The following is a 26,663-nucleotide window of genomic DNA, read 5'->3' as shown; positions in this document are numbered from 1 at the left end:
ATACTAAAACATCTGCACATGTAAAAATTAAAAGAGAGTTTGGCCTGTAAGAAGAGAGCTTCATTTTTAAAAGAGCTAACTTAAATCGTTATTGAGCATCTAAAAAAATTCAAGGAGCAGAAGCAAAAATAAAATGTTTATAAAAAACTAAGTTTCAGGTGACCAAACAGTGCAGCTGAAAACATTTAAATAGCCCTGTTGTTGGAGTCACTATTCTAGATAATTAACAAACAAAAAATTATTTTTATTCATCCTTTCCCTGTTTAAAAAAAAATCTGACAACTGCCCTATTCTTCTAGCCATAGAAGCTGAAGAGGAAAAGAGATCAGAAATGGCTAGGTTGTTCTAAGCCTCATCTAAAATCTAGAACATCTATCAAAGGATGATGTCAGGTTCTTACTTGCTCTTAATTAAGAATTTCTGCAAAAAAAAAAAAAAGAACTTTCTAGAATTTTCCTCCAAGTCAAATGCTTAAGGGTTTTTCAGAAAATCTGTATCAAAAATAACCAGAACAGGGGCACCTGGGTGGCTCAGGGGTTAAGTGTCCTACTTCGGCTCAGGTCATGATCTCAAGGCCGGTGAGCTCGAGTCCCGCATCAAGTTCTGTGCTGACAGCTTGGAGCCTGAAGCTTGTTTCAGATTCTGTGTCTCCCTCTCTGTCGGTCCCTCCCCTACTTGTACTGTCTCTCTCAAAAATAAAATATAAAAAAAAAAAAAAAACAGAACAATAAATACACACACACACACACACACCCCAGAAAAACAAAATGAAATAAAGCCTCAAATCTCCAAAACAGATGCTGAAAAAACCTTTAGTGCTGAAGCTCTAATTCCAAGGAGAAGAGGTAATAGTATATACAACCAAAAGAAGAAAAAAAAAAAAAAAAGCCAATGAAGAGCAAAGAACAGATAACTCTTACCAGGAGTCTCTAATTTCTTCAAATGGGAGACCAAAAGAGAAAAGAGACAGAAATATTACATAACCTTGGAAGAAAAGGCAAGACAGAACAAGGGAGGATCTAGAGCCAGGAGGTCTGGGTTTAGGTCCTGGTCCTGCCACTGATTGGCTGTATGACCAGAGCTGCAGTGTGCAGAAAAAGGTGTGTGTGTGTGTGTGTCTGAAATCCAGCCTGCACCCCACTTGCCAAGCTGGAGCTCTGGAGAGGCATCTCACAGGAGAAAGGGTACCTTTTCACAACTCACACAAAGACACCGTATGTGCTAGCTGCAGCCCTGTCTCTACATCACTGAACCTTTCGTAAGCCACGGTTTTCTCATCTGCAAAATGGGGACAGTGATATCTAATCTCATTACCTCATAAGGGAATTATGAGGATCAAAACAATGTGTGAAGCCCTTTGTAAAGTGCTATACAAAAGTCATTGTCCTGTTGCACATAAAAATGCAGAGGAAGAATGGGATAGTACACAGATTCAAGGAGAGAGGGAATAAATAATGATGTTTTCCTTTCATGGCCCTTCATAATGATTTTAAACATATTTGTATAGGGTAATAGACCAGATATTTTATTCATTTATCTCAGACTTTCATCATAGAAGCCAAAACATGTGTGTGTGTGTCACACACACACACACACACACACACACACAAATACTAGTCCCAAACTCTTCTGACTAGGAAAGCTAAAATCCAGATGTTCAGGTTTTTATTACTTACTATATGCAACCTTCCAAGTAACTCACTTTTTTGTTCTTCTATAAAACTCAGTTACATTTGCTTTCAGGACTAGTGTTCAGCGGTCCCTTGTCAAAAGAATTGATCTGCTATCAGCAGATCATGTTACTTAGATTATTCCAGAGACAAGAGGTAATACTTGGGTTCCCAGTCCCCTAATCTTTTCATGTGAGAGAACCAGGGGACATTTAAGGGCTGTTTAAGTGTCTAGCTGTATCAAAAAGAAGCTGGAATAAATGAGTTCAAGGAAAGAGAAAAACTGCCTACAGTTTGCATGCATTCAGTTATAGTAGCTCGAGTGGCCAAATGCTTTTTTGTTTTAATTCTCAAGAGTCAAGAGAACTGCCATCCCTTGCATGGTACCAATGCTCGACACAGGAACAGCCAGCTGGCCCTCTGGAGACCATATTTTATTGTCTTTTGCTAGGAAGTTTTTAATCCTCTCTTTACCAAGATGTTTTCAAAGTTCAGCGTGACATTAAGAGAAGACACTAAGGCATTAAAAAAATCTTAGCTAATATTAGGATTCATTCTGCCACTTCTTCCATTTGAGGCTACCTCACAGCCACCTTGTCTAGGCAGGAGGCTGGACATGAAGTTTCCTCACAGGATCCTTCCTAGAAAAGGGCATGTATGGTTTTAAAAATAAAGATACTTCTTCTTGGACAGTCTATTTGGCAGGGTAAATATTCTGAAGTGAACCTTTACAAGTTAAGTAACTGAAAAGCTGAAGCTCAGAACACTGCCTCGCTGGTTGAATTTTGAGGTACATTTCAGCAAGTGAACTGGGGGAATTTTCCAGGGCTGGAAGGTACACTGTCAATTGGAGGGCCAATGCATATTTTGTTTTGCTTTGTTTTCCAGAATTGGAGGGAGAAAAATGGTGCATTTTCTCTCTCTTGGGCTCTCGTTGCACACATGCTTGTAAAACCCATTTGGTAAATATAATCTGTCTTGTGAAAAGCAGCAAAGTCACCAAGAAGGAGAGGAGTGGCATCGAGAAATGTTCAAATCACCAAATGATTTTCTTGTAATAGCTGAGATGTGTCACTGTTTTCTCTAAGTTTTTTATTTTTTTATTATTTTTTTTATTTTGAGAGAGAGAGAGAAGACATGCATGGGCGGGGGTGGGGGGGAGAGGTTGGGCAGAGAGAGAATCTCAAGCAGGCTCCACGCTGTCAGCACAGAGCCTAACTTGGGGATTGATCCCACGAACCATGAGATCATGTCCTGAGATGAAACCAAGAGTCGGACGCTTAACCAACTGAGCCACCCACGTGCCCCAACTGAGATGTGTCATTGTAACATCACTATTCTCAACTACAAAAGGCCCTTCTGCATCTGACGACAGGGTGACTTGAAGTCCTATATTTACTACAGCTTAAGCAAAAGCTGGAAAAGTGACCTGTTAGGAAATGTTTCAGGAATACTGACTTTTGCATAAATAGATATGTTCAGTATATATGTAAACATAGGCATGTTTTGGCTTTAACAGAATCTTTGACAAATGTACTCTTTATTTTATATTCTTGACCATATCTCATATGAGTCCTTCCACACATATCATTGTTGTCATAAATTCATCACTGGGAGCTATAAAATAGCCAAATTGTGAGTTATTAGGAAGATGGCTTTCAACAAGTAGCTGAACATTGAATAACTCAAATACATATTTTAGTAGCTGGGCTTGGGGAATCAAAAGGGTTTTTGTTTCCAGATTTTGCTTTATGAAATAACTCACACACTTAAGTATAATAAATACTCTCACTTACCAATGCTGGTGACAGTGACACATATCCTAACAATTTCTTGTACTGCTCGAAGGTGAAAAACTGTGAAATAAAACCAAACCCAGAGATTTATAACAATTTCCTGCAACAAACCCTTTAATTGACTCAAATTTCTTTAGCAAATCATTATATTAAGCAGCATTTTAAAAAATGATAAACCATCGAACATAGTTTTTAATCTGGTCTCGGGTAGTTGCTATTGAATCTTACTTTAACATTCACATTTTCAAATGCAACGATAATAACCTACAGAAGAGCTGATGGAATCCTTTATAGCAGTAAATGAACCATACAGCTTCCATTTACCATGACCATTTTCAGTTTCCCCAGACATCAATAGACTTCTTTTTTATGGCAGTGATTCAGAATTATAGGCACAGAGACCTGAAATCTCTGGTCTCCTATGTTTTCTCTCTGAACTGCTTTCCCAGTGAATGCCCACTTTTCTAGCCCACTTGTGAAAGACATCCACTTCTTATCTTTAACTTGCAGCTATAATGCTGTGCATCTCCATTGATTCATGGAATCTCTAAACACTCACTGATGAAGAAGATGGCATGGTAAAACAGAAGAAGCCCCAGTGAGGTCATCTTGTCCATCTGACTTAAAACAAGATGGTCTTCAACATGAATGAAGGAAAAGAACTGCTTGTTCCTTCCTTTAAACTTCAATGATGATGAAGATTTTGTATGTTCCTTCATTAGGTAACAAGTAACAGAATTTTCTCTGCAAATAAATTTCTATGGAGGCAAATCTGATCAGACCTCATACAATGTGCCCCCTATACATTCCTCTCCTCTCTTTTTTTTTAATTTTAAAATGTTTATTTATTTTATTTTATTATTATTATTATTTTTTTTGAGAGAGAGAGAGACAGTGTGATTAGGGGAGGGTCAGAGAGAGAAGGAGACAGAGAATCAGAAGCAGCCTCCAGGCTCTGAGCTAGCTGTCAGCACAGAGCCCGACGGCGGGACTTGAACCCATGAACCATGAGATCATCACCTGAGCCGAAGCCGGACGCTTAACCGACTGAGCCACCCAGGCGCCCCTCCTCTCCTCTCTTTCTATACTTTGCATTTTGGGCAATGCCTCTGCTTGATCATGTTTTGCTCTTGGGTGCTCTGTCAGGTAGCTGCCTATGTTACTGATAAGGCATAATCTTAGGTCCTGCTAGTGTCTGATTTTTAAGACCCCAGAAATGGTCTCAAGTGTCTTCTACTCTATACTTTATAACTCAATAAAATGGGGGAAGGAAAAAGGTGGAATTGGGAGTTAAATAGTACTCTGTTAGAAGGAGGTAGTTCCATGTAGGTTTGGCTCCATGAGTGGTTGGGCAGCCCCCAAATCATTATATCACCAGATAGATTTTGATCTTTTTAAAGACCCAGGAATGACTTTTGTGCCATGCTTCTATAGCTCAACTATGGATGTAAACTTTTCTAGATTAGGGATTCATTCACTTAGTCATTCAACAAATATTTATTGGATGCCTCCTGCAGCAATAAATAAAGAGAAGCCTCTGCCATCTTTGCGTAACATTCTAGTGGATGGTGACAACCTGAACCAATCCTGGTGTTAAAAACAAACAAACAAACAAACAAACAGCACCAGTGGCCATTACTGTTTTGATGAAATCGTTAACCATGGAAGGAAAAGTTATTGTCTTAGGCTTTAAAGATAAGTTTCTTTCCCTTGTTTTTTAATGGTCATTATCATCACCATTCTTTGATAATCACCTTGCTGGGGTTTGATGGGAACAGTCCTGGGACTGAATCACGCCTATGCTACTTAGCTACAAAAGCATGGGCAAGTCACCTGACCTTTCTAGCCCTCAAGAACACAAAACTTAGCTTCCAGAGTATTCCTTACATAATAGAATTTAAGGGGTGCCTGGGTAGTGCAGTAGGTTAAGCATCTGACTCTTGATCGTGGCTCAGGTCATGATCTCACAGTTTGTTGAGTTCAAGCCCCGCATTGGGCTCTGCACTCATGCGTAGAGTCTGCTTGGGATTCTGTCTCTTCTACTGTCTGCCCCCCCACCTGTTCTCTCTCCCTCTCTCTATTTCTCAAAATAAATAAATAAATAAAATTGAAAAAATAAAATAACAGAATTTAAGGTTTTATGACATGCCTGGCATGGAGAGGGCTTTCAGAATATCCTAGTTTTTATTCTCCTTCTTCACTTAGACCAAATAAAGAAGCCACAGATCCTTAGTATCCTTAGTTATTTGTATCACCCATGATAGCCTGCTGTGGTCGGAAAACATGCTAAGGCCTTTGCATGTGCTACTGCAACAAAACCATACAACTACATCAGTCAGGGTATAATACAGCTATGATTCTCATTTTGTAGATACATGTCCTGCAGCTAGAGAGTGGAAGGACTGACATTCCTCCCTCATAACTGCAAGCCTGTGCATGCTCTCAAACACGGTATATGCTTACTCACTGCTGAGCCATGATTGTTAATAGTCTGGGATTCTCTGTCCTAGAATTTTCTTGCTGTTGAGGTCTTCTTGCCTTCCCTGACCCTAGAAGCCCACAGTCCCTCAAGGCAGAAGATTTCAAACTTTTTTGACCACAACCCATGTAAAAAGTATTTATGTAACACACACACACACACAGACACACACACAGACACACACACGAATGCAGTACACACTTGTATTTATAGCTGAAACAAAACATTGCTATAAAATAATATTTACCCCTTCACTGTGTGTAATGTACTATGTTTCTATTCTGTTTCCTGAAAAAAAATTCTGGTCATGACCCATTACATCTAGTGATCCACTAAATTGATTTTATGACTCATGGGTCATGACTTACATTTGGAAACACTGAACGCTGGGTTCAGGGAAGTTCTGGGATGGATGGACCTCACAAAAGGCCTCACTACCTCGTTCCCTTCCATTGTGAGGATGTGGTTTTGATTTTTCTCCCTTCCTTCCTTCCTTCCTTCCTTCCTTTCTTTTCTCCCTCCCTCCCTCTCTCCCTCCCTCCTTCTCTCTCTCTCTCTCTCTTTCTTTCTTTCTGATTTTCTGAGTTACAAAGGATTAGGACTATATTGGGATCCAAGGGAGAAGTCTGGGGACATGGACTTGGCCCGTCACTGTAGCAATTTTCACAGGGAATCCCAAGTCTATGTGTTAGGGCAATTCTAGGCTGTTCATCTCCCCATCTCTAAAATTGTTAAAAAACTAAACTACTACTAAGTAGCTGATTGGTACTCCTTAGACTTTTCTGGAAGCTTTCAATGAATGGCTAGGATAAAATGATTCAGGTTCCAGGGAATAAAGAAACCCCACAGATGAATTGTTAATGTACTGAATCCAAAAGTAATGAACAATATATTATCATACAGTCTAATAAGCAGATGGTACTTCAAATAAATAAGACAGCATCTTAAGGAAGGGAAAGCTAAAAATCTTTTAAAATGAAGTTTCACTAATAGTAAAATTCAGTAATAGTAAAATGTCATTATTATAGTCTGAAACCGATATTTACTAAAATAATATTCATTCGTTCATTCAACAAATATATACGGAATGTCTCCCATGTTCAAAGCTTAGAAGATATTATACCAGAACTATATTCTTAGGAACTAGGAGATTAGCTGCAATTTTAATTTCTCTCTATACAACACTACTTCTTTATGGCTTTCATGGTATTTCTCAGTAATTTCTCATCCACAATATCGATCAACGCATAGAGGTGATAAAAGTACCCTATCATGTGTGATATGAGGTTACTTTCTAAGGACACAATTTGGAGCGTCAACATGTAACAAAGCTACCTCCCCAAAGTCATACTGATGTGTGACTAAAGAGTTTTGAAAACATTCATATTCAATCAAGTTTTAGGGACTCCCAAATATAAAATCTGGAATCCAAATGAATTATGTCCTATATAACCTATGTACTGGAATCTAGAAGTTGGTAGTCTCACCTCGGGAGAGGGGCTGTGCCTGGAGCACAAGCCACACAGTCTCCGGAGAAGTGTCAAGTTGTGGTTTGGCAGGGTAGGTCAGTACCGTTTGCCTGGGCGACAGAGCCCTCCAGCACTTTTCCCTTTGCTTTCACTCATGCTCACTGAGCAGTCTGATGACTAACCCGACCTCTCAGGTATTCTGTTCGGGGATGCAGTTCAGTTACGTGGAAACAGTCTGATCCACTTGTATCTTGCTTTTAACGACCTAAGCAGCACTCAGAGTAGGGTTAGTTATTCCCCGCTATGGAGGCAAACCCCTTCTGAGTACTCCTCTTCAGGCCCTGTGCATTTGGAGGCCCTTCAGTTTGGCTGGTGGGAACAGGTACTATTCCTGGCCCTGTGTGCTTGCCAATCACTGTTTCCCCTAATGCTCTGTACAGCTCTTCCCCCAGCCTTGCTAGTTTCCTTACATGCATGTACTTACTGATTCTCACCTGAATATCTACAGGGTCCCTCTGCAGACCTTAGGAGCTCTCTCTCTCTCTCTCTCTCTCTCTAGCTCTCTCTTTTTCTGATAACCTGTCCTGTGAACTCTAGCTGCTTTGCCCTCTCCAGCCTGTCAGCTGCATCTCATCCCAGGGAGTACACTGAGCTCTCCTTACATCTCCTCTGCGTGACCTCGGTCTGGCAAACCTCTTAAGGAGGTAAGCTGGGGCAAACCGTGGAGCTCATCTCATTTGTTTCCCATCTCTGTCCTTCCTTGTCTGATGTCCAGTGTCTTGAAAATTGTGGTTTCATATATTTTGTTCATTTTTATTGTTGCTGTTTCAGGCAGGAGAGTAAAATCTGGTCTCTGTTACTCTATCTTGGCTGGAAATGGAAGTCTTGGTCTTCCAGAAACTGAATAGTGGACATGGGAATTTGGGGGAATAGGACAGGAATGTCTCCTGTTATAAATCAATACACTTTCTTTTTGTCTTTGTATGTTTCATTTGTGCATCTAACATTGATTGAGTATCCAGTATGTGCAGACACCATGGCAGGTATAGGGATAGTGGTGAACAGCCTTCACAATTTACATTCTTTCATGAGTCTGGTTAGTATTAGGCAACTAGTGTTTCTAGACTTGTGAATCTCAAGACCAGACGCTGGAACCTGGAATGTGGTGCTTCCCAAGTCCAAGGGACCAGGTGGTATCTTTCCGAGGTCTTTATTTCCTTTTGCTAACTGCAACACTAATTCTGTCTTCATTTGTGAAAGGGGAAGTTTGATTTATTTAGCATGGATGAATCTTCTTATTTTAATGATGAGTCTCATTTCCGAAAATAAAGTACAGAAAACTTAACATTGTTACTGATTATAATAATGATTGTAACTGAAGTGGCAGCACCAAGGAATACACATAATACACACATATATTCACAGACCATATGTACATATATGTATGTATGTATGTTTGCATGTGTGTGGATATATTTATACATATACGTATATATGGTCTCTGAATGTTTTTTCTGAAGTGAACTTTGATGATACACAGTGAAGCAGTTTATGATGTATGAAATTGTTACAATCAGATGATCACTTTTCTCACAAATTCTAAGATAAATATCTATAAAACAAATGTTTTCATGAATCATATTGAGAAACTAGTGCTATCCATCTGGCAAAGATACACTTAACTCCAAGTTATACTTTAAAAGCCAATGCACTTACCATATGTCTCAATAATTTTAAGGTAAAATCGACTTGAAACAAGATGTCTGGGACACATATACCATATCCAGTTGCCCAAAAGTTCATCTGTTAACCATTGTTCTGGCAAGGAGCATTGCTTTTTTTTTTTTTTTTTTAAGTAGAGACTAACTCAGTTTTGTAAAGCTNCATATGTCTCAATAATTTTAAGGTAAAATCGACTTGAAACAAGATGTCTGGGACACATATACCATATCCAGTTGCCCAAAAGTTCATCTGTTAACCAGTGTTCTGGAAAGGAGCATTTCTTTTTTTTTTTTTTTTTTTAAGTAGAGACTAACTCAGTTTTGTAAAGCTCAACCTTTTTTTCTTACATAAAAGACTGTTCAACACTGATAAACCTTAATCCTCTTCCAATTTAAATTAAATTTGTCTCCAATATACAGTATTAAGAAAAAAATATTCCAGGAAAAAATGTAAGTATAATTTACTTTATTTATACATGTAAAACACTGAACAAATGAATATATTATTCCATGGAGACAAAGTGACTTTTCATTTGAAAAGGAACTCCGCTCTGTTTGTTTACTTGGGCAATCTTTTATCAAGTGAGGCCGTTTCATAATTCAAGTCAGCCCTCTTGTGTACTTTGGTGAACTTCTTCCAGATTCTTTGCTGCGATTCAGATCCTTATAATGAAATTTGTATTGAAGTAATAATATAAGATCACAAAAACTATGGCAACAGAGAGGATGAATTTATAGAGAAAGTATGTTTTAAAGCTTTGTTTTCTGAATTCTAGACCTGAAGGAAATCTTATGAAATTACTATTTTGACATAATGTAAAAGTTTGGTGACTGTTATTTTCTCATAAATGTTAACTTACCCTCCTAAGCTACAGAGTAAAAGTATATAAATTGTCCCACCTTACCTTTTGGGAATATTAGGAATACCTATTGAATAATGTACGTGAAAAAAGTTTTATGTCATTAGTTGGGAAGGAAGTCTTTTGGCCTAAGTGTGTGTTATCCTTCTTATGGAAAGACAAAGTCATATTTGGTGATGTCACTGGCATGGGGAGGGGGCACTCCCAGCCAAAGTTGCTGTGACCAGGACTTCTATCCAAGAGAACATATCAAAGACTGAGCAGATTTAGTTCTTTCTTCCCTGGGGGTCTTGCCAGATCTCCATGTTCCCAACCAGATACCGAACCAGTAAGTAGTACATAAACCTCCAAGGTTATGTGGTTAAAGAATGGAAATCAGCGTAGTGGAAGTAATAATTTTGTAAAAACCAGAATAGAGAATTTTAACAGAGGAGACTGGGGTTGGGAGGTGGGGAGGAAATGAAGTTAGCATGCCAAATAAATGTGTTATACAAGAATCATATACAAAGAAATACACCGTATTAGTTTGCTCTGTTCATAAAACAGAACTCGTTTAGGGGAAAAAGGTTTTTCCGCCACTATTCCCTCCTCTCCCTCTCTCTCTAATAATTATTGCTCCCAAGGAAAATTTATGAATTGCTTTGAGAAAAAGTCCAAGCTATTTTGTGGCTGCTGTGGTTCAATTACATGAATTTCATTCACCACTGTACTTTTTGTATAATTTCCTCATCAAAAGGGAGTGCCTTTACCTGAAAAAAAAAATCCACAAACCAATATTTGAGAGAGTGACCATGCCTGATTATCATAAAAGTTATGCTATAATTTCCACATTAAAATTTTTACTGTCTTATGTTCAATACACATTAATGTCCGGTAGTTTGTTACGGGATCTTTTAGGGCTGAAGGTGTTACTGCAGTCTACTTTCACTTGGTGGCAATGTAAACAGTGCTTACCTTCACTGCTCTTTTTGGTGTTTCAGCCAAGATGGGTGGCAGAATTCCCTTGTAAAAACCGAACACCCTATTGGAGAAATAAAAAGATTTTACGTAAAGGAACCAGGCAATAGGTAATTCTGCCTTTGTTTATGGACAAATCTTAAAGTATTCCCAATTATTCAATGTAGCACACCAATCATGAAGTCCTTGGTTGTTTTAATTCTAAAGTGCAGAGATTATAAATTCTGAATTTTTTAGCACTATGAAATTCAGAAGAATAAATAATACTGAGACTGGAATCCCCTAGGTACATTGCTAAACACAACGAGTTGTACCTTGAGGATGAACTTGACCTTCCTCACACTAAGCAATCTTGAATTTTTTTCCTCAGTTGTATGGTAGGTAGCTTCAAGCTGTCCAACAGCTTTGCATTTCCTCCCTTTTAACCAATTGAGGTTAGAGTAATACCCGAGACCTGAGCCCACTAGACTAGAAATTCCTGAGCTAGCAAGGGACACAAATCCTTAGTTTTTGCCTCACTAACACAGAGGAACTAACAAGCTCTATGGCCATGAAACCTGGGCTCCCAGCCCTGTCTTGAGTTAGTCATAATTCTTTAGCTTGCTTGATGGAGATAGAAGGTCAGGGACATATGTTGCTGACAGACGAAATGTCAAACTTGCTTACTGACATGCAGTCTTAACAGTACCTGGGATGACTATTGTTGCCGATGTTGAGGGATGTGCATATATTCAACTTTTTAGAAACATATGCAAAAAAACAAAACCAAGAACAAGTGCCATATGCTTATTATAAGGTTCATAAAATGTCACCATTTATTTCATATTAGGGTTTAAGATCCAAAATTTTTAATTTTGTCTGCCCTAGAAAAAATATATATGCCATACATTCATTTTTTTTCTGTTTTCTGTCTTCTTTTTAAGTAGGCTTCACATCCAACATGGGGTCTGAACTCACGACCCTAGGATCAAGGGTCAGGTGCCCCACCGACTGAGCCAGCCAGGTACCCATGCCATGTACTCACTTTAAATCTGAAACCCATAAATAGAATATTTCTCATTATCTTCTGAGATAATCAGTTTTCTTTCTTTTTGAAAAAATATTTTTTAATGTTTATTCATTTTTGAGAGAGAGAGAGAGAGAAAGAAAGCGAGCAAGCATGAGTAGCAGAGGTAGCAGAGAAGAGAGGGAGACACAGAATCTGAAGCAGGCTCCAGGCTTTGAGCTGTCAGCACAGAGCCCGAGGTGGGGACCGAACCCACGAAATCATGACCTGAGTGGAAGTCGAGGCTTAACTGGCTAAGCTGCCCAGGTGCCCTGATAATCAGTCTTCTTGATGAACCCATATATGAAAAAGGCAGGACTCAGTGTGTGCATTTTAGGATGTCCATTTAACATGGGGCTGGAGCATCTCTGATCGACCCCTCAAGCTGTACTGCAACTTTCTCTCTCTCTCTTTATTTATTTATTTATTATTTTTTTAAAATGCTTTATTTATTTCTAGGAGAGAGAGAGACAGCATGAGCAGGGGAGGGTCAGAGAGAGAGGGAGTGACAGACTCCGAAACAGGCTCCAGGCTCTGAGCTGGCAGTCAGCACAGAGCCCAACGTGGGGATCGAACCCACGAACCACGAGATCATGACCTGAGTGAAAGTCGGACACTTAACCGACTAAGCCACCCGGGCGCCCCTCTCTCTTTATTTTTTTAAAGTTTATTTATTTTGAAAGACACAGAGGCAGTGCAAGTAGGGGAGGGGCAGAGAGAGGGTGAGAGAGAGAATCCCAAGCAGGCTGTGTGCTGTCAGTGCTGAGCCCCACTTGGGACTCAAACTCCCAAAACTGTGAGAGCATGACCTGAGCAGAAAACCAAGAGTCTAAGGCTTAACCAACTGAACCACCCAGGCACCCCTCACTCCAACTTTCTTACATTGGGTTCTGCTTCCAGCTGAGCTTCTGGAACAAGGAAGTTAAATTATTGAGCCTAATCCACTTTGCCACCCAAACCAATATGGTGAACTCTTGCTCTTCCTTGACTCACTGGCTTAAAGAGCATACTTCAATTAGGAAAGCAAAGGGCGGGNTAGAAATAAATAAAACATTAAAAAAAAATTAAAAAAAAAAAGGAAAGCAAAGGGCTTGTTTTACAGCTTCTAAATTGTTAGCTCCTTGAGAACTGACTGTGCATTAGTGTGCTTAGCCCCCGAGTCCTTCTCTCTGTGTGTATATGTAACCAGGACACAAATGTTTGTTAAGCATATGGATTTCATAAAGAGGAAGAAAGGAATCAAAATCATCCCCTGATATGGGCTTACTTTACACTCAGTTTTTTAAAAAAAAGTTTAATTGTTTTTGAGAGAGAGAGAAAGAGAGGGAGAGTGAGCATGAGCAGGGGAGGGGCAGAGAGAGAGAGAGTGAGAGGGGCAGTGAGAGTGAGAGAGAGAATCCTAATCCATGCCTCCAGCACAGAGCCCAAAGACAGGCTCAAACCCACAAACCATGAGCTCATGACCTGAGCCGAAATCAAGAGTCAGATGCTCAAATGACTGAGCTACCCAGGTGCCCTATCTAACCTCTATTTTTGACTTACTGGATAGTGCTAGATTTATGCATAGGAAGTAAAGCAGATATGTGATTTGAAGAACTATGGGAATTCATACTCCCACCTCCTTTCCATTCCAATTTCACCTACTGATGCCTGAAATTCACTTATACAATTTAAACAGTCTTTACCATTTAAATTTCATTATAAATTAATTATCACATAATTTTCAGCATGAGAGTGACTAAGCATAGGTTTGGTCTTCCCAGAAGATAAGTGTGATTTTCCTGAACATAATTTCTATCTTTATAATGAAAGATATTATTAGTTCTGTTCTTTCTGTGCTGGTTTTTCCATGTCTGGAAGATTATGCCTGGTTTTGGGGGAAAACTTAAGAAGAACATTTAAGTTAGTAATGCTTCCAGAACTGAGCGTTTCCGTTAATAACAGAGGTACTTGAAAGCCCATAAAACGGAGAACAGTTGTAGGAAGAACAGTTGCTCAGCCTGGAGAAGAACAATCATGGGGAGAAACATGATGAATATGATGATCTCTTGGAAGGTGAGTGTGCAGGGAAGAGACCTGACTTTTCTGTTTGTTTCTGGTGGTAGAACTAGAACCAACAGGTGGAAACAAAAAAGATAAATTATTGGCCAAGTAGGAGCTTAATATAAGGAGGTACTCCTATAATCAGAATTATCTGGAGATAGCATGGTCTCTCCTGAAAAATGATGAATTCTCTTTCACGGTATGTGGTCAAGCAGCCTGGATGGCCACTTGTCATGGATGACGGAGATGGGAAATACACAACAACGGATGGACTTGCTGGCTCAAGATGGGTCCATCCCAACCCCCAGATTTTGTGGTTCTAAGAAAAATAACAGGAGGCCATGAGAAAGTGCTTTCCTGAAGAGAAAACCCTACCTTACTTCAAACTTTTGCCTAAAGTAGAGCACTGCTTCTCTGAAAGAGGACAGAAATCTTGTAAGTAACACAGAAGGTCTTCATTTTAAAAATGATGGGAGAAAATATTAAAAAGAGGTGTAAGGCAGGAGGGAAGAGAGGCAGCTGGGAGAACCATAAGGATTTAATCTGAAAAGAGCTGGGAGGTCCAGAGCCCTCTGCTTCAAGTTGGCAATGCTTTCTTGATGCGCTCTCCTTCCCTTCTCTCTGCTCGGTTCCTTTCATGTGTAATCATCCCCCACCACCCCCACCGCCTCCAGCCATCCCAGCATCCTAAACTTTCTAACAGTGAATGAACAGTTTCAATGGGAAATTCTTAAGGACCATTTTTTGCTGGCAAATGGGAAGCTGGATCTATTTCCTTACATTGTTTGCACAGTATATCCATGCAATAGTGGACATCTACAGATTAGTCAGGCCGGCACCTCTTCTGTTGAGAACTGTCCCACCCAACTTTTTGAAACATGGGAAGCAACACATTAGCACAGTATGACACTGCTTGTAGGCAGCCATTGAATGGGCATCTCACCAATGGATCCAAATGGTATTCCATCTCTTTGCCCCAGTTAATCGGATCCAAGCTAGACCTAGCAGAGTTCTTCAGGATTTGGGAATTAGAATGGAAAACATCAGTCTCGCCCTGTGTAGTTGACGCTGTAAGATAACAAAGCTGTCATGTCGATGGTATTCATGTTTCCTGTCATTTGGAGGAGGTCAATCTGCAGTGATAAGAAAGAAGGAAGCTACCATTCAGGGAAGCACAGAAGCAAGATGGAGAAGAGAAGATCTCATACTGTGAGTATGATCCTGCCACCAGCAGCTCTTTTTCTTTCTTTCATTTTTAAACACTCTTTATTTTATTTTTGCAGAGGTGGGGGTCGAGGGGAAGAGCGGAGAGAGAGAGTGAGGGAGAGGGAGAGGGCTAGGGAGAGGGAGGGAGAGAGAGAGAGAGAATCCAAGCAGTCTCCACTGTCAGCACAGAGCCTGATGTGGGGTTCGAGCTCATGACCCTGAGATCCCATGACCTGAGCTGAAATGAAGAGTCAGATGCTCAACCGACTGAGTCACCCAGGTGCCCCAAGAATTTCCTTATGCTTTGTTACATCTCAGCCCTTACTGAATACGGGCATTTCCCTTTGCTTTTCATTCTTTAAGATACTCAGTATCAGGGCGCCTGGGTGGCTCAGTTGGTTAAGCATCTGGCTTTGGCTCAGGTCATGATCACATGGTTTTTGGGTTCGAGCCCCGCGTCAGACTCTGTGCTGACAGCTAGCTCAGAGCCTAGGGCCTGCTTCAGATTCTCTGTCTCCCTCTCTCTGTGACCCTCCCCTGCTCACGCTGTTTCTTTCTCTCTCTCAGAAATAAATAAAACATTGAAAAAAATAAAGACACCCAGTATCATGTAGAACAGATTCTTTTTTTTTACCTAAATAATTTTGAGTTCGGTTTATTATTTATGACCCAAAGTCCTGGATCCAGAACGTAAGCTTCATGACCCCTACAGCCAAAGTGGTTGCCACAGCACCTCCATACCATGCATGCCCTCTCACATGAAGAGCCTTTTTGTCAGTGAAGATTGGCACTTGGGCCAATCAGAAGAGTCACAGCCAAAATTCGAGAAAAAGAATGTGGTAGGCAAGGGCTGAAGCGGATGAGCTACTTTTTTCACTTGATTAGATAATTACTGGAAGTTTTCCAAAGGTATAGTCTGATATACAGATTCTAAGAAACAAAAAAGAATTGTAATGTTTTATGAGGGAGATACTTCTTTTCTTTTTTCTGCCAAAGAACTAATGTTTATACCCACATGTACCGTTCACTCTGCCAACTTTTTCCTGCGTTCATGTAGTTTTGGCTCCACTCTACAGAGCATGCGGCTTACCAAGACAATAACTAGGGAAGTTAAGAGATTTGTGCCACCAATATCAACATGCTTTATCCAGCTTACTTCTCAACAAGCAGATTGACACATCCAGTCTACTCCCTAGATGAAGGAAACTGAGATTCTAATGTATATGTAGCATTAATAGCAGTTCTTTTTCCTGAAAAGACAGGAAATCCACTATTCTGGCTTTACATTTAGACCAACATCAAGCCAATTGGAGAACTCTTTGGAAGAGGCAGGAGAAGCAATGTAAGACCTCCCAGAACAATATAGTATGAACTATATGGCAGCCCTCACATTTTGTTTCTCAAAGTTGTTACTTCCAAAAGTTGTGAATTTGATTTTAACTATCTTGTGAGGAAAATGTTGACTTGTTTGTTTATGGACTTTTGTTGATATTGATATAAGTAAAAATGGTCAAAATTCGTTGAAAGCTTACTATTCAGTAGCCACTCTATTAAGAATAAACGTGTGTAGGCATATGGGCATATTAATCTCATTCAACTTGTATAACAGTCCTTTGAAGGAGGTATGATTGACTATTTCTTTCATTTTGTAGGGGAGGCCTGCTGTCATATCACTGCCAAATAGGGGACGGTGACTCAACTCAAGTTCTGTTGTCCTCACAGTCCATGCCCTTGACCATGGGGCTACACTCTATTGCAATTTTTCTTGAAATAAGTTTGTTTTTATAAACACTTTTGAAAGGTTATTTCTGTTGTAAAAATGTCTTATTTTAGGAAACATCAGTTTTCTAGTCCCATTTCCATTCAGTTCTGATTTAAAGTACTGTGAATCACTACCTGCATAGCTGATTGACCCAGGCTGCGATGCACAAGATCATTTCTTGTAAAAAGCTTTTGAGCTGTTGATTAAGCATCTGCTAGTTGGACCAGATCGAGAGAAAAAAAAGTAGGCCCAAGGATGAATGTTTCTTCCCCCAGGATAACTTTTGTCCGTAAGAGGCATACCAGGATGATTCTGTCAGTGTGGGAGAAAGACAGTACTTACTTCAGTAATAATGAGAAGACATTGAAATATTAATGCTACATATTAAAGTAAAACTGTTATCCTAAAAGTCAGTGGGGAGCACTGGTGGTTGCTCTTTGTTCGTTGGGGTGCAAGTGCTCACCATCCTCTGTACTCAAGCAGGAAAGCCCTTCTGTAGTTCAGGGGTGAAGCAGAATTCTTCAAGCTAATCATGGTGGCCCCCTTCCCTTGCTAGTGAATCCTGTAACGTGCATGGACATATGATTCAGTCCTAGCCCATGACACCAGTGGTGAGAAGAGAGGAAATGTATGCTGGAAGTCTTGGATTTCCAGCCTAAGGAAAAGAGGCACATGGAAAGCAAAGTCCCTCTTCTTCCCTGGTTGTTCTAGTGCATGAGATGCCTGTGTACTGCAGTCAAATGAGATATGATTGCCACAAACTGAGGAAGCCCAGCACAAAGATGGAAAGGACTTGGACCTCAATGACATTATTGAACTGTTGAATTAATCAGTTCTGACCACCTACCTCTCGATTTCTGGTTAGATGAAATTAAAAACAAATCTTTACTATCTGAACTGCTTTTAACTACATATCCTGTTAACCTACAGCTGAAAGCATTTGAGAAGAACATGTTCGATGTACTTTTGATCTTCACTAGCAAACACCCTTTGACACCCCCATTTCTGAAAACAAAATCTTAAATGGTAGTTCTTAAGTCATAATCATAGTGAAGGTGGTTGTTGAATGTTAAAGCATTCTGAAGAAGGCTGTAAGAACCATTTTGGGAAATAGATTTAAATTCATTCAGGAGCCCATCAGACATTAAAACCCTGTCCTATTAGGATGCTTCCCTATGAGAGAACCCCATACCACACATGGAATAGGCTTGCAAGCAAATATTAGGATGGGGTTCCAGGTCTCCAAAGCCACTAATGGTGGTTCACATACTAATGAGAGTTGTTGTTCAGAAACATAAGTAGACACAGAGTACTACCATATTGGATCACATTTGTTTTTCATTGTATAATCAAAACAGGCCTTGTATTACTTATGGACATCTATAAAATGAAGATCAAAACTAAATTGCACGTGTTCTTCTCTCAAAGACACAGCTCACACATAGCTTATTTGAAATGCAGATTTGTGCCAAACCCCACAAGATAATTTTACCCCTCATTTCCCCCACCCCCCTTTTTAAAGTGCGAAGCTATTTAACATACTGGGTGGCTCCAAGGTCGCAGACCAATCAATGACAAGATGCTGATTTCATGAAGCAAGGAGATGTGGGATTTCCTTTGAGTTCTAGTTTTGTATCCTGTCGTGGTGGTTCATTTGTGGCAAGTCACACCCTTGAAGAGGTCTTTCTGCTGGCTCTCATTAGTAGCGTCTAATTTTAGGTTACCTTGTTTAAAGTCCAAACTTTAGATGCCCAAAGAGACTAGACAGGTCCTTAATTAAACATCTTGTACCTGGCAACATCTTTAGTCTATTTGGATGGCTGAAAAAAAAGTTACTGGCTCTCAGTCAGCCTGAAATCTGAAGACTCTGTGGTAAATAGTGTGTAGTCAGGACAGTGCTTAACACTCTCAAAATTTGACTCAGGTAAAGAAACCAAAAAGGAGTGGAAAAATCACATATTCTGTCTGCTCCTCCTTTTTTCCTTCTGAGTCACCCCCTTGTTGGTTTTGCTGTTTTTTTTTTTTTTTTTTTCTAATTTAGTATGTAGAAAATGTTTGTTTGGAAGTCATTTGTACCATGCAATTGGACTGTTCCTACAGGCAGGCGGGGAGATTTCCGAAGTTGCTAGGGTAGTAAGCAGGATTTTGGTGTCAGGAAAAATAACATGAACTCTTTTCTTCTTTGTAGCCTCCAAGGAGAAAGGGAAGTATGTAGCTGCTTCATGACTGACCTTTAGAGGGAATTAAGTCCTGTTGTCCTTCAGCAAGGCTATCGTAAAACTCAACTGATAGGTTACTGAGAAAAAGAATGTTAAGAAAACTGAGAATAAGATGCCTTCCTGCCTAAGAGAGGAAAAGATAGGTGTACAAATCTGCTGCTGATGGAAACCAAGGCATTTCCTGGTTGTCAGAGACCAAGTGCTTTGGGGCCCAAGTTGCTGAGGCTCATAACCAGCGTCCAGCAACTAGAACACCAAATGCCAGGATGGAGGTGCACATCAACCAAGCCTGAACAGGCCAATTAAAGAAATGATTCCCAAGCTCTAAAGCCATTTTCAAAGCCACCTGCAGCACACTCATATGCAGCATGAGGATGCTTTCACCTGGATCCCAGTTCTTTGCCAAAAACCTGGCATTCACCAAGTGTCCAGAGCAGCAATAATACTCACCGGTGAAGCATGAAAAAGGAACGACAGGGAAAGTGACACCAGATCCCCAGTTGGGGAAATTGGAAAGCATTAACACGTCTGTGTACCTAACAGAGCACAATTACTACATTTTATTTTGTTTCAACAGTCAGAACTCAAATGAACATCACCATTCAGTTCTGTTCTGGGCAAGGATCCAAGCTCATCTTTGGTACAGTTGATTCTGAAGCCTTACAGTCAATCATATCTTCACAATTTGTTCTTCTTTCAGGCTTCAGGCATCCTCCTGATTTCCATTTCTTGTTTGGAAGCCTTGAGTCATCTGTTCTGGCAGCATGACCAACCCAAATCAGTCATTTTCTCCAAATTACATTGAAATAGGGATCTTGCTAGTTTGTTTTCTTCCTCCTTCTTTCTTTCACATAATTTTCCCTTTAAGGATCTCCTAATACAAAGCTGATTGAAGGCATACAATATCCCCTTTCTTCTGCTGTTGTCAAATCCAAGTTTCTTACCCACATGCTGTAGCCCTGTAATTAAAACAATGAGGGCGGCACTCAGCCTTGGGTTGTGAGTGAGTGGCTTCTATTGCCTGACTGGTCGAGTATCCCAGGGCAGAATTCTGGCCCGGACACTACACCTTTAGGGCATTATTCTGACATCATTTATACTCCACCAGTCTCAGCGGTTCACGGAATCCAAATGAAAGAGTGGAGTTTCATGGCTCTGTTATTTGAATTATGTAGAATCTGCAATCTGAAGTTCACAAAATTACATGCATCTTGGGGCCATTTTTATGTAGCAAAGGAGAGGGGGAAATCTACGGGTCCTTCAAAGGAGAGGAAAAACAGCTTAAAAAGACTAAGCGACACAGATTTTTCTTTTCAAACCAGCAACTGAACTTCAAGGAAGCGCAACATAACAAAGGTTTTAGCTAACATTGTAATGAAAAACTAACAAAAGTTTTCCCTGCTTCAACTCATATCGGGTCTTCAGGCACAAACAACATAGTTAATTCATTTTCATTACAGAGAATTAATTGAATTGAGTTTCTGCATGTGGTCCTTGGATATATTTGTACCCCAAACCATGCCACTTTCATTATATGCTGTATGGAGGAATCCTTTAAAGTTTTCCCAAACACCCGTTTTTAACTGAACTTTTAGTATGATTTTACCACGACAATTAAACTTTGCTGATATGTCTAAAATAAACTACAACTTTGATTTTCTAAGATACAGAAAATTAGTTTAACTGTCAGTATCATTTAGGAGGTAGGTCTATGGCTTGATTCCCTGGAAAGTTGGCTGGGGGCTCGATGCACTAAATATGCTGCACAGCTCAGCCCAAGGAAGGCATTAACGTGATATAAGAACCAGAACCCTGAAGGAAAACGCTAAGGAAAGAAAAAGCAGAGAAGATATTTGAGAAGTGACTGAAGTAAATAATAGGGGTAGAGTGTGGTGTTAATCGCTCCATAACCTATAAGTAAGAGACTTACTTAGAACCGACTATACAAAAAGCATATTAATTTTCAGTGACAGCATCTTACCTTGCTTATAAAAATGAACACATTTCCATTAGGAAGTAAGAATCATTAAAAGGCAGTCTTTCACTCATGTGGATGGCAACTATGAAGAAAAGGACTTAATAAACAAACAGACAGACAGGCAGACAGACAAAACCCCCAAAACCAACTGAAACAACACTATTCCTTCAACTGGGACTGAAAGCCAGGAAAGAAGTCCTAATTGTGGAGTCAAAAGTTCCTTACTACCCAGCTCTCTGCTAAACACGGCCTGCTGAGGGAAGTCTTTGCTTCATGCTACTTACCGGCATCCTAGCATCCTCTTACCGATCCGATCCTCCCCCCTTCCCTCCCCCCCCTTTTTTTTTTACCACCTCTGTTTCTAATTTCCATCCTTCCCATTCATAAAGTAACTATCATTCATTTAATTGCTCACTCATTCATTCAATACACTCTCTTCCATGCACTAGGCTAAACACATTTTTCTAGGGTCAAATATAGACCCTAGTAAACCTCAATTTTCTTTTTTTTTAATTTTTAAGTGTTTATTTATTTTTGAAACACAGAGAGACAGAGCATGAGCGGGGAGGGGGGGCAAAGAGAGAGGGAGACACAGAATCTGAAACAGGCTCCAGGCTCTGAGCTAGCTGTCAGCACAGAGCCTGATGCAGGGCTCGAACCTACGAACCGTGAGATCATGACCTGAGCTGAAGTTGGACGCTTAACCGACTGAGCCACCCAGGCACCCCAAGACCTTAATTTTCTCTAACAAGTCTTCTCTGAGATGGTAGACGAATGCCTATTGTTGACCAGGCATGACCAAGATGCTGCCTTTAATATTTCATCATGTGCTTGGCACACAGTAACATTCAGGTTGAATATAACTATATTCAAATAAGAAATGTATATACTTAGTCATATACATCTATACATACATATATATATGCAAACATGCATTTATGTAGATCTATGTACACAAACATGACCCAAACATGATCCATATTAATAGTCTGAATGGTTTGTATATTTTTAACTGAATAGAGTATGCACTATTCACATGATTACCATATTTAATCCAGGTTATAAATTGCTTGACAATGGCCACTCCTTTTCTTTATCACCCTCCCCTGGCATTTAGCATTAATTCGATGCTACCTGTCAGTAAAGCAATATGATATAGTGGGCAGGGGTGTGGGCTCTGGAGCCACACTCCTTGGGTTTGAATTTTGGCTCAACCATGTGTTAGCTGTTTACCCAGCACGAAAATCCATTGGCACAAAAGGTGAGTTGAGCAAATTAATTCCAAAGCACTACTGCCAGATGAGAGACTTTTTTTTTTTTTTTTAAATGTCAGCTCTCTTTACAAGTGCTTATGAAAATGAGTTGGTACCTTGTAATAAGTAGTTTGATTTAATAGCTTGACTGAGCAGGGCTACGTATGACCACAGCTGGGGTAGAAAGACTCAGAATTCAGAGATGTCCTTCACAAATAGAATCTTACCTAACTCTATGACCCAGTACCTTAGGAATTCACACCCTGATGTAGAATTCTGCTACAATCAATTTATACATGTTTGAGACCAAAGATGTTGTGTACTAAGTGCACTGAGCAGGCTACTCCCAGAGTAGAAGTCACATTTAGAAATTCATTAACTCATGGCTGCCAGTTATTACAGTAGGCTCCAAAATTAATTTGTTGAGGTGCCCCCTAGTGGTATTGGAGTTAAGTGCAAGTCAATAATTGTCCCAACTATGAAGAACAAAACCTTGGACCAGAGCATTTGGTAGGTTACAAATTACAACCTGATTTAACAGATCTTCATTTCAATATATTAGGTTCCAAAGGAATAGTATTCTAATAGCTTGGAATTCTAATGGAATTGAGACTACTGAGGGAAATTTTAAAAACAAAAATAGCAATCATTATGCTAATGCTTTACAATGATTATGTCATTCCATTTTTACATGAAATAGAGTCTACTCTTTCCATTTCATAGACAAAGCCAGAGAGACTTAGAGACATTAGCAACTTTCTGACTAGTCAAACAGCTGGTAAGTGGAGGAGTTGGATAATAACCCAAGTCTACGTGACTCCAAAATCTCTGCTTTCTAGCACTACGCTTGACTCTGTGTTCTTAGGTTGAGAGCCAGAGTGAAGTCCATTGGGAAATGTCATTCCACCTCTGCTTTGGGGCTCCTTCTGTGACTATGTCTTTAGTGCACAGGACCCAGTCTCTGCTTGGTTTCTGGGATAGTCTAAAATGCTGGTTTTTAAGTGGAGGAATAGCTGAGCCAGGGTTTGTAGCCCCCTTGGTGTAGTCCCTTACACCAGTTTTTAAAAAATGTTTGTTTATTTATTTTGAGGGAGAGAAAGAGACAGAGTCTGTGTGCATGTGCATGGGTGAGTGGGGGAGGGGCAGAGAGACATGGAGGGAGAGAGAGAATCCCAAACAGGCTCTGTGCTGTGAGTGGCAGAGTCCCATGTGGGGCTCAATCCCACGAATCGTGAGATCATGACCTGAGCTGACATCAAGAGTCAGACGCTTAACTGATGGAGCCATCCAGGCACCCACCCACTTACACCAGTTTTTTAAGTGACTGAATTCTTATTAACTTATTAAAACACAAGTTAAATGAGTAGTCCCTGGGCTTTCTGGAGGTGATAAGGAAAAGTCCATATGTACTTTATGGTCATATGGATGTGCACAGTCTTCAAGCTAACTTTGAAAAATTTTTCCTTCATACTACATTATTGCCAGTGAGTCATTACGGGTTAACCTTTTTCCTAACTCCTCCAATCCATGTCCTAGGAAACTAGAGTTGGAAAAGTTACACAGAATTCAAGACATTTCAAAGAACAATGCAAAACACAATCTTGGGACTTCATTTCTGGACCTTGTCTACCTCTTCCTGGTGATTTCACCCAGTCCTATTGATTTAGTTATCATCCCTGTGTAGGTAACTGTCATACATCAGCAGTTCATCTGGTCACCTACTCAACATCTCCACTTGGATATCTAAATGGGACGTCAACATTAGCGTGTTCAAAATGAATTCCTGATACTTCCTCCACCAACTTGCTCCACTCACAATATTCTCCAGATCAGTTGACAATAGCAGCTCTTATCTTTTCAGTCACTCAGGCCAAAAACTTTGAAAGCCTATACTTGGGTTCTTGTTTACTCTTATTCATGTCTATTTTTCTGGTGCAAGCCTTGATCGTATTTCACTGGAACCATAGTGATAGCCTCCTAACTAGTTTCCCTACACTTTATTCTCAAAGCAGTGACAGAATAATCCTATTAAAATAAAAGGTAGATCGTATCACTCCTCTGTTCCCAAGTTTCCAGTGTCCTAACCTCTCCCTCAGAGTAAAATCAAAGTCCCTTCAAAGGCCTCAGGCTGAATTATACATCCCACTTCATCCTTGGTTCACTCTCCTCCAGCCCCAGTGACCTGCTTGTTCCTTGGACCAAGGAACAAGGCACACTTCCACCACAGGGCCTTTGCACTTGATACATCTTGTCTCTATCCTTTTCCTACATACTCCCATGGCTCACTACTCAACCCCTTAAATTCTATACAAATTACCTTCTCAGTGAAGCTTGATCTTACTTTTCCTCTCTTTAGAGTCACAACAACCTCACTTGAATACTATCTATCTTTTCTGCCTGTTTTCTTTCTCCTGATAGAGCTTATCCCCTTCAAACATGCTCTATGGTTTACCTGCTTGCTTTATTTATTCTCAGTTGCTCTCACTAGGATGTAAGCTTCATGAGGAAAGGGCAGGGGCTTTTGTTTATTTTGTTTGTTGACATACCCCTGGGGCTAAATATAGGAACTGACATATAATAGGTGCTCAGTAAATATTTGTTGAACAAAAGAACAAATGCACTGTATTCCCACTGACTCAGTCTGGCAGCGTTGTGAATAGAAACTTGTATCTGGCATTTTGAACTATTCCAAGATCAATCTCTTTCACTTTCCTACCTAATGTCAATTCTTCCTGGTTTCTTTGGAATCACCTAGACTTAACCAAAATGGCTTATCAGTGAGGGAAGTTTTGGGCACTTGATGTAGAGAACATGAGCAGAATTTAGAAAATGGCAACTGAAGAAACCAAGTCTTCATGTGAGTTACTATGCCTCTTCAGCTACCAAATCATGGTTGCAAACTTCATTTTTACCCACCCAATAGGCTCCATCTCTTTTTCATGCTGTCAGAACCTAATTCTAGTGTTCACACCCTTATGGCCATGTGCTCAGGGAAGTAGAACTCTCCCCAGCCCTGGCATGACCAATTGGATCACCTGGTCTTAGTCTCCTAGCCTGGGATTATATGAGCTGGGAGTATGCAACTTAATTCTAACCAATGCAACTAGAGGAGGATTTTGAGAGAGGCTCCCCCCCCCCTTTTTTTTTCTTAAAAAATAGGATCCTTGTGCCTTACCTCCAGAAATTTGGATTTGGTAGGTCTGAGTGGATGTTCAATAATTTGCATTTTTATTACTACCACTAATTCTGATGCAGAAGGTCTGGGAACTACACATTGAAAAATATTAAAAAAAAAAAAAACCTTCTTTATCAGGTTAATGACCTAGGGCTGCTCTTACCTAGAAGTCTATCTGTTAGGAATCAGGCCAGAGTACTCAGTACCATTTGACTGGGTAATTCTCTAGAAATTTCACAAAATCGTCCATGCTTTCTTCCACTTTCTAGTCTAAAAGTTTTCACTTTTCAGTGAAAACCTGCTAATTACAAGTGTGCCCCACGTCTCTGACATGACCGTTTCTGGCCTTTGAGACCAGGAAGCTATATCTATTCCTACAATCAGCCACTGCCGCATAGAATACCAGGTCGCACCCCTTATACCTTGCTGGGCTCCTCTGAAGGCTACTTCTTGGTTTGCTCCTCAGCTTATTTAGGAACAGCACTGAGATACACCAGAAAGAGATTATTAGTTTGCCCACATCTTTTCAAAAGAAATTAATATTTCATTCCACCTCTATCTGTTAGGAGCAGCAGAAATTGTGGTCGGCAGAAAGCATGTTTTCACTGTTTAAGCACTAGAGCAGAATTTAAATGAGGGTACTTTTCTCTCATTCTGCTAACAGCTGTGCCCTTTGCAGAACAGGTACAGCAGGAAGCAGCCCCTGCTGTATGCAGAGCTGGCAGAGCAGCACCACACCTACGGCTGTGTGAGCTGCAGAATGTAGGAAAACACTTTCCTCCTGCTTTGTGGAATGGACCAACAAAGAACTCGGGCTTCTCCGGGGTTCTGCAGAGGACTGATTTTTAGAGAAGCAACACTGAATGGGAAGTTTGGCTACAGATTTGGCTGTAAATTGATTACTTGTTTGAAGAACAAAGACCTATGAATTATCCACTCATCTTGGTGTTTATACTTCCCACCAAAGCCACTCTCTGGGGCTATCTCCTAATGAGTTTCAAGTCCCTCACACATAGTCTCTATCTTTAAT

General features: G+C 40.1%; 1 protein-coding gene across 1 annotated transcript in view; it reads right to left on the bottom strand.

Annotated features, from left to right (window-relative positions):
* SLC25A21 (solute carrier family 25 member 21) overlaps positions 1–26,663 on the bottom strand; it is a 485,884-nt gene that overhangs the window by 48,229 nt on the left and 410,992 nt on the right. Inside the window, 2 exon segments of the mRNA XM_077769239.1 lie at positions 3,467–3,526; positions 10,950–11,016. Coding sequence (XP_077625365.1) covers positions 3,467–3,526; positions 10,950–11,016 — 127 coding nt within the window.

This window comes from Crocuta crocuta, unplaced genomic scaffold (genome assembly GCF_008692635.1).
Source record: "Crocuta crocuta isolate KB4526 unplaced genomic scaffold, BGI_CrCroc_1.0 scaffold65, whole genome shotgun sequence".
NCBI lineage: Eukaryota > Metazoa > Chordata > Mammalia > Carnivora > Hyaenidae > Crocuta > Crocuta crocuta.
The sequence above is the reverse complement of the archived record's forward strand: the minus strand, read 5'-3'. Positions and strand labels throughout refer to the sequence as shown.